This window comes from Capra hircus, chromosome 3 (genome assembly GCF_001704415.2).
Source record: "Capra hircus breed San Clemente chromosome 3, ASM170441v1, whole genome shotgun sequence".
In the NCBI taxonomy this organism is placed as follows: Eukaryota; Metazoa; Chordata; class Mammalia; order Artiodactyla; family Bovidae; genus Capra; species Capra hircus.
Genome location: NC_030810.1, coordinates 94,694,139 through 94,711,829, shown reverse-complemented (window position 1 = coordinate 94,711,829; position 17,691 = coordinate 94,694,139). Strand labels below are relative to the sequence as shown.

The following is a 17,691-nucleotide window of genomic DNA, read 5'->3' as shown; positions in this document are numbered from 1 at the left end:
CTTGCAGTGCAGGAGACCTGGGTTTGATCCCCGGGTCAGGAAGATCCCCTGGAGAAGGAAATGGCAACTCACTCCAGTATTCTTGTCTGGAGAATTCCATGGATAGACCATGGGGCCACAAAGAGTCAGACATGACCGAGTTACTAACTCTTTCTTCTATGACAAATCTACAGTTAATATTCAAGTGAAAAGCTGAAAGCCTTCCTGCTAAAATCCAGGGTAAAACAAAGATGCCCACTTCTAGTATCAGAAGTCCTAGTCATAGCAATCAGACAATAAAAACAAAGGTATCCCTTGGAAGAGAACAGGTAAAATTCTCATCATATGCAGATGAGATGATACTATATACAGAAAATCTTAAAGACTCAACAATAAAACTACTGGCACTAATAAATTCAGCAAGGGAACAGGATGCAACATTAATATATAGAAATCAGTTTCTTTAAACTAACAATGAAATATCAGAAAAGAAAAGTAAAAAGCAATACCTTTTAAAATTGCATATATATATATATATATATACACTTAGGAATAAGCCTGACCAAACTGGAGAAAGATTTATATGCTGAGAACTATAAAACATTGATAAAGGAAACTGAAGATGATTTAAAAAAATGGAAAACTATCCCATGCTTTTGGATTGGAAGAATTAGTACTGTTAAAATGGCCATACAACCCAAAGCAATCTACAGATTTAATACGGTCCCTATCAAATTATCCATGACTTTTTCATGGAACTAGAACAAAGAATCCTAAAATCTATATGGAACCATAGAAAACTCAGAATTACCAAGGCAATCCTGAGGAAAAAGAATAAAGCTGGAGGCATTAAGTCTCCTAGACTTCCGACAATACTACAAAACCACAGCAATCAAACAGTGTGGTATTGAAAATTTCCTGGCAGTCCAGTGGTTAGGACTCAGTGCTTTTACTGCCGTGACAGGGTTCAATCCCTGATTGGGGAACTAAGATCCCACATGCCAGGTGGTACGGCCAAAAAGGTGGGAAAAAGCATGGTATCGGCACAAAAAACCGACAATATGGATCAATGGAACAAAACAGAAAGCCCAGAAATAAATCCACACACCTCTGATCAATTAATTTTCAACAAAGGAGACAAGAAAATACAACAGAGATGATAGTCTCTTCAGGAAGCGATACTGGAAAAGATGTACAACTGCATGTAAATCAATGAAATTTGAACACATCTTCACACCGTACAAACTCAAAATGGCTTAAAGACTTAAACATAACACATAACACCATAAAACTCCTATAAAAGGACACAGGCAAAGCATTTTCTGACATAAATTGTACCAAAGTTTTCTTAAGTCAGTCTCCCAAGGAGATCGAAATAAAAGCAAAAATAAGTGGGACTCAATCAAACTAACTTTTGCAGAGCAAAGGAAACCTTCAACAAAACAAAAAGACTACCTAATGACTAGGGAAAATTATTTGCTTATGATGCAATGGACAAGGGCTTCAATCTCAAAATAGACATATAACTCAGAATCTAACAACCCAATCAAAAAATGGGTTGATGACCTAAACAGACATTTCTCCAAAAGACATACAGATGCCAACAGACATGAAAAAACGCCCAACATCACTAATTATTAGAGAAATGCAAATCAAAACTACAATGATGTACCACTTCAAACTGCTCAGAATGGCCATCATTTAAAAATCTACAAATAACAAATGTTGTAAAGAGAGAAAAGGGAAACTTCCCACCCTGTCAGTGGGTATGTAAACTGATGCAGCCATTATGAAGAACAGTTTGGACGTTCCTTAAAAAACTAGAGGGGCCGTATGACTCAGCAATCCCATTCCTAGGCATATATGAAACTCCAACTTGAAAAGATACATGCACTCCTATGTTCACAATAACACTGTTTACAACAGCCAAACATGGAACCAACCTAAACTGTCCATCAAAAGATGAATGGATAAAAAAGATGTGGTATATTTACATAGTGGAGTATTCAGTTCAGCTCAGTCGCTCAGTCGTGTCCGACTCTTTGCAACCCCATGAATCCCAGCACGCCAGGCCTCCCTGTCCATCACCAACTCCCGGAGTTCACTCAGACTCACGTCCATTGAGTCAGTGATGCCATCCAGCCATCTCATCCTCTGTCGTCCCCTTCTCCTCCTGCCCCCAGCTGATGCTTTTGAACTGTGGTGTTGGAGAAGACTCTTGAGAGTCCCTTGGACTGCAAGGAGATCCAACCAGTCCATTCTGAAGGAGATCAGCCCTGGGATTTCTTTGGAAGGAATGATGCTAAAGCTGAAACTCCAGTACTTTGGCCACCTCATGAGAAGAGTTGACTCATTGGAAAAGTGGAGTATTACCAAACCATAAAATACAGAGTGAAATAATGCCATTTGCAGCAATATGGATGGACCTAGAGATTATCATACCAAGTGAAGTAAGTCAGAAAGAGAAAGATATGATATTACTTATATGTGGAATCTAAAATATGATACAAATGAACTTACGTATCAAACAGACTCACAGACATGGTTTTCCAAACTTACCGTTACCAAAGGGGAAAGTAGGTGAGGAAGGGATAAATTAGAAGTTTGGGATTAGCAGATACAAACTACTATATATATAAAGTAGATAAACAAAATGGCCCTACTGTCTAGCACAGGGACCTATGTTCAATATACTGTAATAAACCATAGTAGAAAAGAATATATAAAAAACTGAGTCACTTTGCTCTACACCAGAAACTAACACAACACTGTAAATCAACTATAATTCAATTTTTTAAATATATATATACTTTCATTAAGGGTCAAACGAACATTAAGCATTGGAGAGACAAAAATAATTAAAAGACAATCATCTGTTCACAAGGAATCCATGTTCTGTTGGGAGCAACAAGTAAGCAAATGATGTCAATATGCAATCAAGACAATATATGAGAAACATAAAAGTACATGGGAAAAAGACTATCCAAAGGCAGGAAAAGTAAAGGAATAAATCTGTCTGTGAAAGTGCAAGTCACTCATTCTTGGGTATTGGCAATCTAAGATGTTAATGGGTAAATTAATGTTAACCAAAAACCTATAGATCAGAGAGCACTATTACAAAATAAGATTAAATGCAAATCAAAGTAATTCAAGCACAGATTTATAATACTAAATAATGATGACAAAATCAAATCTTAGACTACATATTAAATAAGCTACATAAGTCTATGTAAATATTCATAATATGGAAGGAATATTCTGAGATTATATGTTTGATCCATTAGTAAGAAAAATCAAAAGAAATATTAATAAATAAGGGTAAATAAACATTTTATAACCCTAAAACACTTGTTATAAAACCCAAAAGAAATTTTGGAATGATCATTACAGCTTAAGGCAAATAAACTATATTTGAACAAATTTTATTTCCTTAAAACATTTAACTTCATCTAATAAATAATCCTTACTTATTAACATTCAACTTCTGGGGCACTGAACAGCAAGCAATTTCTAGTACATGCTGACCAACATGAAAATCAGGACTTACACCTTGGCATTCTGCATTTTAATCATACCATACTAGTTCTTTTTTCATTTCTCAGAAAAATGAAAAACATACTGATTTTATAGCAGTGATTTTATAATGTAAAAGCAAAGTCACTGTCACTTTGCTTAAGATCAAAATTAGACTCTACATAAGAGTACACAAATGTCATCTGGTAAGCAGCCCTAAAATAGTCTCTTCCAAATTACTATTAATACTTATGAAAGATGTAGAAAAGAATAAAACTCAGGCTATCAAAGAAATAAGAGCCATTATGTCAGAATCTGGAAGAATTCTTTAGTAACTTATAACCATATCTTACTCATTAAACAAAAAATGTCCAAACTACACTGCCCCAACTGTAACTTATCTCAGAGACCTAATCATAAAATGGGATAGAAACCTTCATGTCGTCAGAGCACTGTTCAACTTGCCTTCCCCACAGTATCTTCCCGATTCTTTCCTTATTATCTAACTAGCTAGGCTATATCAGAGAACTCCTGGAGAATAGGGGAAGCAGAATGAAACACTATATTCTAACTGGTAAGAGAATCTCCGTAGCTGTCTATGATGTCAACTGTACCCAAAATTGTAAAATCTACTCTAGTGCTACAAGTTGAGAGGACTAAAGATACTAGAACAGAATAAAATAGATTGAAAGCTATATAAATCACTCTGTCCTCCAACTATGGAGCTCAAACAGGTATTCACTTAATATATAAGCAGATCCAAAAAAAAAAAAGCATCAAAGACATATACACCACAGATTATTGATAAATGTCAGGTATAATCTGATCTTACTTTATTCACATCTGAGTAAAGGGAAGTGGGCCTTAGGAAGCATCACTACAAAGCTAGTGGAGGTGATGGAATTCCAGCTGAGCTACTTTAAATCCTAAGAGATGATGCTGGATGCTGTTGAAGTGCTACATTCAATATGCCAGCAAATATAGAAAACTCAGCCACTGGCCACAGGACTGGGAAAGGTCAGAATTCACTGCAATCCCAAAGAAAGGCACTGCCAAAGAATGTTCAAATTACCGCACAATTGCATTCATCTCACACGCTAGTAAAGTAATGCTCAAAATTATCCAAGACAGGGTTCAACAGTACGTGACCATGAACTTCCACACGTTCAAGTTGGAATTAGGAAAGACAGAAGAACCAGAGATCAAATTTCCAACATCTGTTGGATCACAGAAAAACCAAGAGAATTCCATAAGAACATCTACTTCTGCTTCATTGACTATGCTAAAGCCTTTGACTGTGTGGATCACAACAAACTGTGGAAAATTCTTCAAGAGATGGGAATACCAGACCACCTGACCTGCCTCCTGAGAAACCCGTATGCAGCTCAAGAAGCAACAGTAAGAACAGGACACGGAACAACGGACTGGTTCCATAGTGGGAAAAGAATATGTCAAGGCTATATATTGTCACCTTGCTTATTTAACGTATATGCAGAGCACATCATGTGAAATGCCAGGCTGGATAAAGCAGAAGCTGGAATTAAGACTGCTGAGAGAAATATCAATAACCTTAGATATGCAGATACGCCACCCCTTATGACAGAAAGCAAAGAGGAACTAAAGAGCCTCTTGATGAAAGTGAAAGAGAAAAATGAAAAAGCTGGCTTATAACTCAACAATTAAAAAATGAAGATCATGGCACCCAGTCCCATCATTTCATGGCAAATACATGGGGAAACAATGGAAACAGTGACAGACTATTTTCTTGGGCTCCAAAATCACTGCAGATGGTGACTGCAGCCATGAAATTGAAAGACCTTTGCTCCTTGAAAGCAAAGCTATGTCAAACCTAGACAGCATATTAAAAAGCAGAGACATTACTTTGCCAACAAAGGTTCAAATAGTCAAAGCTAAAGTTTTTCCAGTAGTCACGTATGGATGTGAGAGTTGGACCATAAAGAAGGTGAACGCTGAAGAATTGCTGCTTTTGAACTGCAGTGTTGGAGAAGATTCTTGAGAGTCCCTTGGACTGCAAGGAGGTTCAACCAGTCAATCCTATAGAAAATCAGTCCTGAATACTCACTGGAAGGACTGATGCTGAAGCTCCAATACTTTGGCCACCTGATGTGAAGAGCCGATTCATTAGAGAAGACCCTAATGCTGGGAAAGATTGAAGGCAGAAGAAGGAGACCAGATGGTTGGATGGCATCACCAATTCAATGGACATTAAGTCTGAGCAAGATCAGGGATTTGGTGATGGACAGGGAAGCCTGGCATGCTGCAGTCCACGGGGTCGCGAAAAGTCAGACACAACTGAGTGACCGAACAACAGCCAAAAAAAAGGGAAGTAGGAAAAATAACCACAAGACAATTAGGGAAATATATTACAAGGAAAAACCCAGCGGACTTACAGGATAAAATAAATGTGCAACCTCTCTAAAACAGAAGCACTACACCCTAAATAAAGAACAGGATGCAGGGAGAGGAGGCATGGGAGACGAGATGAGGAAAGGCAATAAGAAAGCTACACTCATAATAGTGGGATATAAAATCTCTACTCCTGCAACAGAAAAGTGAATCAAGCCAAAAATACAAACATAACATGAAAAACTTGAGGAACTCTCACTACAGCATGCTACAATCTGGACTAGCCGTATGTCATGTTCAAAAGCCACATGACACTAGTGACTACGATATTGTGCAACACAGGTTTAAAGTGACGCTAGTACAATGTCACATAGATAGTTAGTAAAACCAAGATGCAACTTTAAGTCCTTCTGATTCCAGATCTTTCCTTTTGAGTAAACTATCACAAGTTAACATACACTCAACCCCAAGAATTCAATTTATACTTGCAAAATTTTGACTGGAGGATGAAATTTATTGGTAGTTCAAATAAACATTTCAAAAAACAAAAACACAAAGTCCATTTATTAATGACAACATATAAAACAAGTCAGCGTCAAATGTGAAAATTAATAAGTAAAATTCTTATTAGATAGGCCTGTTATGTACACAAATTATGAACATGATACTTTATGTATATCCATGTATATTTATAATACTTCATGTATACTATAACCACTAGCTAAATGTTTTGGTTACTTTAAAATCACAGATGCTAAACATGTATCATGAACATCAAATGATACATTCTATGTCATTATCATCTGGAAAGTATATATTGTTTGAAAACTCTGTATTATTTATGAACCATTTAATGGGAGGGAACACATAGGTTTTCTCAGGAAAACACTTTATCTTAAATTCATGTAATATCAATTACATAAACTATTAGTTAAATATAGTGTATATTTCTTAGCAATCCATAACCATGTCACTTAGAAACAGTTATGCGAGACTACCTCCTCCTCCTCCTCCTTTAGACTCCATATTCAACCAACCACCAATTTCCATGTAATTTAACAGTTTGAATGTCTCTTGAATCAAGTAGTTTTCTCCACTAATTTCTCTCCTCCACTTTCACCACTGTGGTCTAAGCCAATATTCTCTGTGATCTGTGCTCTCCTAACTGATTTCCTCCTGTTCCCCTCCAACCCAGTGTTTACACTGCAACCAAAGTGATTGTTTATATTGTTTAAATACTAAATGATCATGACAGTTCCTTGCTTCAAAGAAAACTCTTCAATGACTTCCCACAGTACTTAAGATCAAAATAGTTGACTAAAAACTCTACAGAATTCTGCCTAGGGATTCTGAACTCAACAACAACCAGGTTAAATATTGATTCATTAAATTTACTTATCTGGCAACTTAACTGTGGCACAAAATGAGGAGCCAATGCCCCTCTAGAGGGAGCAGCAGCTGCCTGGATCCAGCTGAGCACTACCATCTGAAAATACAGACTTGGATGTTGCTATATCCTCTACTTTTTCAAGAGAAATTCAAAATCCAGACTTTGTGTGAAATTTCCCTCATATGTCAATGCTGGCAACTCATTCAAACTTTTCAAACAATGAGGAAGCCGAATATGACTCCTCACCTAGTCTCTTTACCTAGCCCCACACCACTAATCTCTGTATGAGCCATACTAGCCACATAGAGTATTTCTCAGATCCTCAACAATGCTGAAACCAACCACGATCCTGCACAGCCCTCCAGGGCATAAAACCCTTTTCTGTGTCCCATTCCTTGTTTGTAGGAAAAAGGCTTTCCACTTCCGTGACCTTTCCTAAGTCCACAGGGCAGATTCAGTTACTAACCAGGGAAGTGAGCGAACAGCAGAAAGAAACAACACAGCAGTGATCAGGGAGGTGCCTAACAATATAACACATATCTCCCAGTTCTGACAGGAACTAGGGCCTCCATCCAGGTGGAAGACAGTATCTTCAGGCTGAACACAAGCATATTCTGGCTCCAACCCTAATTGGTTGGAATCAGAAGGCTGATGACAGATTCCTAGAACACCACCCTGTTATCTCACCACCAACAGGTTAAGAGGAAGTCACACACCCTGCAGCCCTCTCTCCAGAACTTTTGCCTATAAGAACTCTTCCCTGAAAATTACCGGGCGGTTTGAGTCTTTGGAACATGAGTTGTCCCATCCTCTTTGCTTGGCCCTTGCAGTAAACTTTTCTCCACTCTAAACTCTTAACGTTTGTTCGGCCTCATTGCGCATCAGGCATATGAACTTGGGTTCGACAATAATACTACTTAGGGCTTTCACACGTGGCATATTCTCTGCTTCGATCTTTTTTTCCCCACAACTCTACCTGACTTAGCAACCTCCTACTTGTAAGCTTCTGAACAGCTGTTTCCTCAAAAAGCCTTCCCTGTTCCCATTGCCTGTCCCCCACTCCACAGGCTAACTCACGTCATTATGTGCTCTGACAACACTGAATGTATCTTGTAACACTCATCACACCCAAAAAATAAACTTGTTCATTTAATGTCTGTCATCCCTTCCCACCCCTCCCCCTAGGTGGGAAGTGCCATAAAAGCAGGGCCCAATATACAGCAGACATGCGATACACATTTATTGCTAAATAATTTGATGATAAAATATTCCTTTAGATAATAAGGTTCTGGTGCACCTTTAAAAATTAATCAGCACCCAACTTGTCAGAAACATGTACAATATTTAAAGGTACATGTAAGTAGACTCAGAATTAAAATACTCAAAATATAATTATTAATAATAATTGTTAATATTTACTGAGCATTTACTAAATGCTAGGAACTACACTGAGCACTCTGCATGCACTATATCTCGTTCAATATAACAATCTGTAATCCAGAGGAAGCAACTAAGACACAGAATTTGAAAATCTGTTCCAAATCACATATCTAATCAATGACAAAGTAGGGTATGAATCCATGCAGTCTGACTCCAGAGCTTAAGCACCAAACTACTACACTAAGTAATTAAGAAAAGCCAATTCAACAAGTATCCGTAAAATACTGTGAATAAGAAATAATGGCCAAGATTTATTTTCCATTACTTCTCCATTAAAGTAAGGCTCCTCATCCCTCTATCCTACACTCTTCTCCACACACACAAAATTAAGATAAATCATTTGTACTTTCTCAACTAAGATGATCCTATGACCACATCCAAAACAGGCATGAACTTAGTTACCATATGTATCTGTTAAAATGACATCTTCCTGAATTACTTTTAAATATGTTAATGTTAATTCAGAAAGACAGCATTTTAACAGACAGAGGATGAGATGGTTGGATGGCATCATCAACTCAATGGACATGAGTTTGAGCAAACTGTGGGAGACAGTGAAGGACAGAAAAGCCTGGTGCTGTAGTCCATGGGGTGGCAAAGAGTTAGACACAACCAAGTCACTGAACAACAACACTAATGTTTATACATTAATGTTTCATATTTTACATTGAAATTTGATTATTTGAATGATATATTATTTGGAATGTATTTAGTTGCTCAAATTAGAAAAATTACTTATAACTATACACTGGTTTCAGATATGGTGACAATCAATATAAAAATAAACTGATTTACCACATAAAATATGCTCAGAGATAATAAATGGCAATCCACTCCAGTACTATTGCCTAGAAAATCCCATGGACAGAGGAGCCTGGCAGGCTGCAGTCTATGGGGTCGCAAAGAGTCAGACACGACTCAGTGACTTCACTCAAGACCTGAACTCTATTCCAATTCGTGCTTTCCAAAACTCAAGAACCAAACAGATTTGAATAAGCGTCTCACGTAAATGATTTGTTGTCCAGATTCTTACTACCCAAAACCTCAGATATGGCTCACTCGCCATACCTTGTTAAGAGAATTCAATAACCAATCTCTCACTGCAAACTCAGAAATCCAACAGTTTTGTACAACAAAACAAAAAGCATATGTATTCTAGGGCTATATAAATTTAAGAGTTCTTGTTTTAAGAAATTTAAATAGATTTTTAAAATGTGGAAAAAATGCACATATTGCACATATATGTATTTTCATTCAAATTTGAAATTTAAACTCCACTTAACAGAATTTTTCTATGTGAACATTTTTAAACTAGAATGTGCCACATTTCTTAACTTTTAAACCAATTTAAAATATAAAGGAAACTATTAAGTATATGACAAATAAGTATAAGAGAGTTAAATAATGTTAATTTGTGGCTTCAAAGAACTCTGAAGTCAGTCTTAGCATCTTTAAAAACAAAATACTTATCATTATAAATACCATGGGAAATAAGGTTTTCAAGGAAAGCAGTACTTTCAGTGTTAATTTTTCAGCGACGTATTTCACAGATCACATCAGATTTTTCTCAAAGTCACAAACAGCAAAGGAGAAAATAAAAGAAACAAATGAAAAGAGTACAAAAGTTGAAGATGACGGCAAAATTTTCAAATTAATTTGGTTACAGACGAATGGTATGAAATAATTTTAGAAGTAACTACCCCATAGGGTTCAGCCAAAATGTCAAAGAAACAGCAAGCAAAGAACTAGACTGAGAAACAGGAAAAATCAGCTCTCATTACAACAGTCCATATTCCTAAAGTATTTAACTTTGGACAACATTTGAACACAAGGTTTTTCAAAAACTTTGTGCTTGAGGAAAAGTTAAAATTAACATCAATTGAGAACAGAATATAAGCCTTTTTTTTTTTTAACATACTCAAAAATTAATTTAAGAAATACAGCAAAAGATGGAGCACGGGAAAAAAGAACAAAACCAAACTGTAGGTTTGAAGAAAGCAAACTACTTTCCCAGATTCTTCTTTTGATATAATAAAAGATTTAAAGAGCGTTAGAGCTCCCATTTTACCCTAATTTGGATACATTCTTTCAAGAGCTCACTTCAGATTTAGTGACTGGAAAGAATGTGAACCCTTTAATTAGGCAAATTTCAAGAGTTACTTGACACACACTACCTTCCACATGGGAAAAAAAAAAGGTCAGAACAAAATTATATTTAAAAACATAACCAAATCTTGTCTACAAGACTCACAAAGTGAGTGACTTAAGATTCAGTGAGATCTTTAACTTAACTGATTGCACAGAGAGCACCAAAATACATCTACTGTGCCTGTCCTACTAAAATGCTTAAGCTTCACTACTGAGGTTAACTACCAGCCAGAGAACGAGGGCCCTTTGAGAGACAACAAATTCACAGAATGTCAGGATTCCATGGATCTATTTCACAGGGTGGCACAATGACACAAAGCAACACCTTCTTAATAAATGAAGGCATGGCCTATTTCACTATTTCTTCAAGTTAAGTTTTCATACCTCCAATCCCAACTGTTCACATCAGACCGAACATCCCTGAACACATATGTTCCTCCTATATAAAAGGAGCTGGACGTTGGATGGGGCTCTGGAGTCCTTCCAGTTTGTGGTTCTCTATTTAACTAGTTGTGAAATCACAATTCAGCTCTCACAACTCAGGGAAAGTTACATTTTACTGCCAAAAAATAACAGATCTGATGCAATAAAGCATACCTCGCTCTGCCAAACGTTAATACCAGAACTTCTGAAATAAACAAACCTGTGTCTATGCTCATCTGGTCCATGGATCAGGAAGATTCCAGGGTGTTTCGCCCCTTTGCCGGCATCTACATGAGGAATTAACACATCTTCCAAACCCAGATCAAAGCGTTTGTGTTTTGAAGAGTCTGGAAGAAAGAAGAATGCCCCAAAACACAGGGTGATGAAGGCACTTAGAATAAGGAGGAGGATAAACTTCTCAGAAAGTCTCAAGGTAGCCCTGTGATGCGGGAAGGAAGGCGGCCCCAGGTTCAGCGGTGGTATCCTTCGTCCAGAGAGGGGTAGGAGCGCTGGGGTAGTCATCGTTTAAGCTCTTGGGCAAAATATTTCATAAAGTTCTCATCTTATATCAAACGTACGATACATTGAACAGTCTTCGGAATCTTGGCAAAAATGGGGAAATTCAATTTTTCTCCTCTTAAAGGACTGTTGTGCTTTTCAATAGGGTACCTCTTTCACGCTCATTCAATTACATGCAGAAACGCGTGTGGCCCCAAAACGATCACTAGTTTAAGTCCTGTGATATTTTCTTTTGCCATCTGGCTTTCGGTACCTCACCGGGTGATTACAAGTCTCTTCATTCCCAAGGGTAGATCGGCCAAGCAACACCGCAGAAAGGATACAAGGTGGGCTCTTCCATTCCTGCACCTCAGGGAGATGCTCCAGCGTGGTCTCCCGCCCCCAAAGGGTGACTGACGTGATCCCAGAGTTGTAGAAGGTTCACTTGGGCTCCTCTGATGCTTCGATTGGAGAATTTCTTAATCTCAGTGGTTGAAAAACAAGGGGCTCTTCCGAAGTCGGCCAACCGAGAGGAGGGGTCTCCCGCCTCAGCACGAAGCCAAAAGAGCGACGCTGGGTGAAAAGCAGGAAAGAGGGCTCCAACGCCCGCGCCTCCGGACCCTGTCCCCCGGCTCCGAGGGCAGGCTCCGACGCTGCCCCCTCGACAGTCGGCGCGAAGGGCATTCGCGTCCAAAATACCTGCGCCCTCCCAGCCGCGGCCGCTGTTGCTACCGCTCGGGTCTGTCAGAGAGCGGAACTTCCTCCTCCGCGGCCTCTGAGAAGCCCCGGCGTGTGCTGGGGGAGGGGAGGTGCGTCGACCGCCCCCGCCCGGCTCCTCCTCCTCTCGGCGGCCGGTTAAGTTAACCCCGGCGCCGACTCCCCGAGAGAGGCCGCCGCTGACCCCGCCGCACCCGGGCCCGGCCACCGAGCCTCCGCAGCCCGGAGACGTAAGAAGCAGCCGAGCCGCGGCCCTCAGGTCCGAGAGCCCGGGGCAGGCGCCTGCTCATTCCTCCCTCAGCCCGGGGGCGGCGCCGGCCCCGGGCGCGCGGCAGCAGCCGCGCCTCAGGCGGGCAGAGGTCAGTTCCGTCTCCTTCCTCCCCGGCCGCCAGCCGCCTTGGGGGCCTCCGCCGCGCAGCCTCGGGTCGTTCGCAGCTGCTCTCTCTGGCGGTGGCGGCGGCTGCGGGAGAGGCAGCGCGTCCACGCGGTGCGGGGCTGCGGCCCGGTCCTCGCCCTGTGGCACTCTAGGCCCCGAGGGCGCGGAGCAGCCGGGGGCCTTCACCGTTGGGCACACGCCTGAGAGGAGCCGGCGTGTGGGGGTGGGACGGATGGCGCGGGCCGGCCTTCGGCCCCGACTCGCGAGTGGGCGTCCCCGGGCGGCGGAGTGTGAGGTGCGCGCGCACGCTCCCGGCCCCGCCGCCGCCCCTCCCCCGCCCCGCCCGGCCCGCGCTCCGGCCTCGCGCCGCTGCGGGCTCCAGCGCCGCCCTCCCGCCAGCCGCCGGCGCGCCCCCCGGAAGCGTCCTGCCGCAGCCGTCTGGGCGCTTAGTGGGAGAAGGTTTCCCGTCCGCGTTTCAGTGATAACTTCATCCGTTCCGGGCTTTGCCATCGTCACTCGTGGGACTGACCTAGTGCTTGGGGCGGGGGTGGGGAGTGTTCAGGTCACCAAGGCTTCGCTGCAGTCAAGTTGCTGGGACTCAAAGGATCTGATGGCCAAGGTTAACGTTTAATCTTGCTCTGTGGAAGTCATGTCTTCAATTGTGGACCGTTGACCCCTTAGGGCTAAAGAATGGGTCTCCAACTTCTTTGCAGCCCCTATGCACGTCGTTGGGCACCCGAGGCTCGAGTCATCTCTGTTGAGCATTAACCAAGTGCCTGGCTCTGTGTTTAAAATGGCGACCTTTCGTTTAGGTGTCCTGGCTGAGGAGTCTCCAGCAGTGGTCCATATGACCCCACAGGACAGCAGCCTCGTCGTCGTCCAGTTTCTGGAAGACATTCTCCCGTCATCTTCACACTCCTCACCACCACCGCTCCTACAAAAGAGATAAGAAGTATGAACGAGGAGGTGCTAGAACCCCAAAAGACAACAATATTGCTTAAACTAAGCCTGAAAAGCAACCTGAGTTGATTTCTGTTATCCATAGTGTGAAGAACCATGTTGTGCTTGGTGATGTTGGTATAGTCGATAAGTCGTGTCTGACTTGTGACCCCGTGGCCTATAGCCTGCCAGGCTTCTCTGTACATGAGATTGTCCAGGCAAGAATACTGGAGTGGGTTGCCAGTTCCAGGGGGTTCTTCCCGACCCAGAAATTGAACCTGGGTCACCTGCATTGCAGGCGGATACTTTACCAACTGAGCTCTGAGGGAAGACCCCATGTTGTGATTAAGAACAAAAAATTTCTGATACACAAATACTCTTACTTCCAACTTTGAGATTGTGTTTGATATTAAAATGTCGTTCCCTCTACACATCCTTAGTGATAACTGGGATTTGGAAAGGAGTCCCTTAAGTGGCAGGGACAAAAGGTCAGCCTTAGCTAAAAATCAAACAAAAAATCCTCATTCATTGGCACAATTCAAAGTACATTCCAGTCTGCACTATTTCCAGAAGTTCTGCATATCTGACTACCTACCATATGACAAAAGGAGTCATTGTCATTGATTCACCAAATGAAACAAAGACATAAAAATGTTATGTGCCACCTCTCACCCATTCAGGCTGGCAGCCCAATCCAAAGTGAGATTTGTGTTGGACACTTGTGAAAAGTAGATGTAAGAAATTCCCTGCCTTCCCAATGTGTCTTTATAAAGTCTGTCAATTTTAAGAATAAGTTTCTAATGCTGAGCCTCTCTGTAAGCCAAAGGAAAAGAAACATTTGGTTTTCCAACTGTTGAAGTTATTACTTTCCATGGAAAGATCGGGGGAAATAAATTTGATTTCTTAATGAAATAGCAAGTTATATGAACCTTGAAGGATAACTATTATCTATACCAGAGAAAGCAATGGCACCCCACTCCAGTACTCTTGCCTGGAAAATCCCATGGATGGAGGAGCCTGGTAGGCTGCAGTCTATGGGGTTGCACAGAGTCGGGCATGACTGAAGCGGCTTAGCAGCAGCAGCAGCAGCAGATCAACACCAAATTGTTAACCACAGACATATCAATCATGAAACCTGCTTTAACCTAGTAGACAAGTATGACTCATAACTGGTGGAGACTTATCTGTGTCCCTCTCTCTTGCCCTTGGCTGTTTTGCAAAATTCACTTTTCCTTCAGGACAGTAAAAGCATCGTTACTTAAGTTTGAGGTTATTGCAAATACAGTCTGCAATTGTAAGGCCATTGATGATGCTGTTGATTATCTTACTGTAATCCTGCACAAGCATCCAAAGGTGTGTGTGTGTTCATTCCAGAGACTAGTCCCTGAAATGATTTTTAAAAGAATCAGTCTTGTTTTGTTTTGTTGATCTTTAAAAGCAAGTCAAAAATATATTCATAAATTATGACTACAAGTATATAAAATTATGTGTATAAAAAATTTAAAGGGAATATTTGAAAAAGACTATAGCTATTGTGTTAAGATGGTATTATGTATGGTTTTTCCACATATGCTCTGTTTATGTTACTTTTATAATTAAATAAAAAATTTTAAATAGACTGATATTTGAGAAAGTTAAGGTCAAATTTCAAATAAGTGGACACAGTTGTATCAAGATGAACACACATCTGAGGGCAATCAACAGGAAGCAGAGCCTACGTGAGATATATATATATATATATATATATATATATATGTTTCCCAGGTGGCATTTCCCTATAGCTCAGATGGTTAAAGAATCTGCCTATAATGCAGGAGACTCGGGTTCAATCCCTGGGTCAGGAAGATCCCCTGGAGAAAGAAAGAAAGAAAAAGTGAAGTTGCTCAGCCATGTCTGACTCTTTGCGAACCCATGGACTGTAGCCTACCAGGTTCTTCCACCCATGGGATTTTCCAGGCAAGAATACTGGAGTGGGTTGCCATTTCCTTCTGCAGGAGATCTTCCCAACCCAGGGATTGAACCCCAGTCTCCCAGGGTAGGCAGGTGCTTTACTGTCTGAGCCACCAGGGAATCTCTGGAGATGGCAACCCACTCCAGTATTCTTGCCTGGGAAATCCCATGGACAGAGGAGCCTGGCGGACTATACAGTTCATGGGGTCAAAAAAAGTCAGACATGACTGAGCACGCACCCAGCCATAGACAAGATTCCAAAATGGCAGACGAATAATATCTTAGGAAATAGGAATTATTAAGTTCATAATAAAATTTATCTCAACGGTTCAGATTTATAAGACCATTACTGAGATCCACTTACATATTACAGTGTAACAGCTATTTGTTTAATCATCTTTTCCATCATTGAAACAATTTAACATCTATTAACGCATATCTATTAGCACACACATATATATACACCATGTAGCTCTGTTTTCAGTGAAACTGAAGTCACATACTAGAGAAACTATAGCTGGAATGCAGAAAGAGGCTTTTGATTTACTTATATAACCTGTTTCTTCTTAGTTTCAACTGGTTCTCAAGGAAAATGCTATAGCAGAAATTACGACATCACCATTAAATGTGTAGAAAAATTACCAAGTTTTGGTCAGCTCTTTCCACTCTCATTCTTCTGTAAAGTTTTTTCCCTAGAGGTCAGGGATAAGCTGAAGTTCAAGGTTATGAAACTCTCAAGTTAGCTCTCTGTAACTAAAGGATAAAGGATCCTTTACCACTGAGCCAGCAAGGAAGCCCCTAACCCATAGGCCCTTGAGGCTTTAGTTTGTCAGGTACTTGTCAGTGCTCACCTATCTCCCCACACCAGACTGTGTGCTCGTTGAGACAGGGATTCCAACTCATTTCTGCAAACCTCTAGCACCTAGTAGAGACGATAGTACATGGTAGTCCTTCAACAAATGTGTCTTTCATAAGCAAATGTGCCTCAAGTATTTTGGCTCAGACAGACAGGCAAAGTTTTTTGGACTCTCCTGACTTGTTGATATCCTTTACCTTGATAAAGGTAAAGGAGCAGGTTAGGGGCTTCCCTGCTGGCTCAGTGGTAAAGGATCCGCCTGCCAATACAGGAGATGTGGATTGGATTCCATCCCTAGGTTGGGAAGATTCCCTGGAGAAGGAAATGTCAACCCACTCCCATTCTTGCTTGAGAAATCCCACAGACAAAAGAGCCTGGTGGGTTATAGTCCATGGGGTCACAGATGAGTTGGGCACAACTTCGTGACTAAACAAGTCAGGAGAGTCCAAAAAACACCTGTCTGTCTGAGCCAAAATACTTGAGGCACATTTGCTTATGAAAGACACATTTGTTGAAGGACTACCATGTACTATAGCCTCTACTAGGTGCTAGAGGTTTGGAGAAATAAGTTAGAACCCCTGTCTCAATAAGCACACAGTCCGGTGTGGGGAGATAGGTGAACATTGACAATTACCTGACAAACTAAAGCCTCTAGGCCCCATGGGTTCACTGAAAGGGCACCAAAGTGAGGGGAGGGAGACTGGAAGTATGTCAAGGATGGCTTCTCGATCAAATGTTTGAACTGAGCCTTTAACCAGCAGGGAAGAAGGCTAGTGTTCCAACATAGGGAGCAGAACATGCAACAGGCAACCAGAGTTACTTGTCACTACCACTTAACCAGAAACTTCCCTGCTTTATTACAGTAAATATGTTGCTTGACCTAAACTCTCAATACTCTTAAACCATACATACTTGCTCCATCACTTCAGTCATGTCCAACTCTTTGCAACCCCATGAACTATAGCCCGCTGGGCTCCTCTGTCCATGGGATTTCCCAGGCAAGAATACTGGAGTGGGTTGCTTCTCCAGGGCATCTTCCTGACCCAGGGATTGAACCTGTGTCTCCTGCATTGGCAGGTAGATTCTTTACCACTG

General features: G+C 41.0%; 1 protein-coding gene across 1 annotated transcript in view; it reads right to left on the bottom strand.

The window, feature by feature from the left end:
* Positions 1-12,303, bottom strand: part of MAN1A2 (mannosidase alpha class 1A member 2) — a 158,461-nt gene extending 146,158 nt beyond the window's left edge. The window contains exon 1 of the mRNA XM_005677802.3: positions 11,481-12,303. Coding sequence (XP_005677859.1) covers positions 11,481-11,782 — 302 coding nt within the window. The 5' untranslated portion in view covers positions 11,783-12,303. The remainder of the gene's footprint in view (positions 1-11,480) is intronic.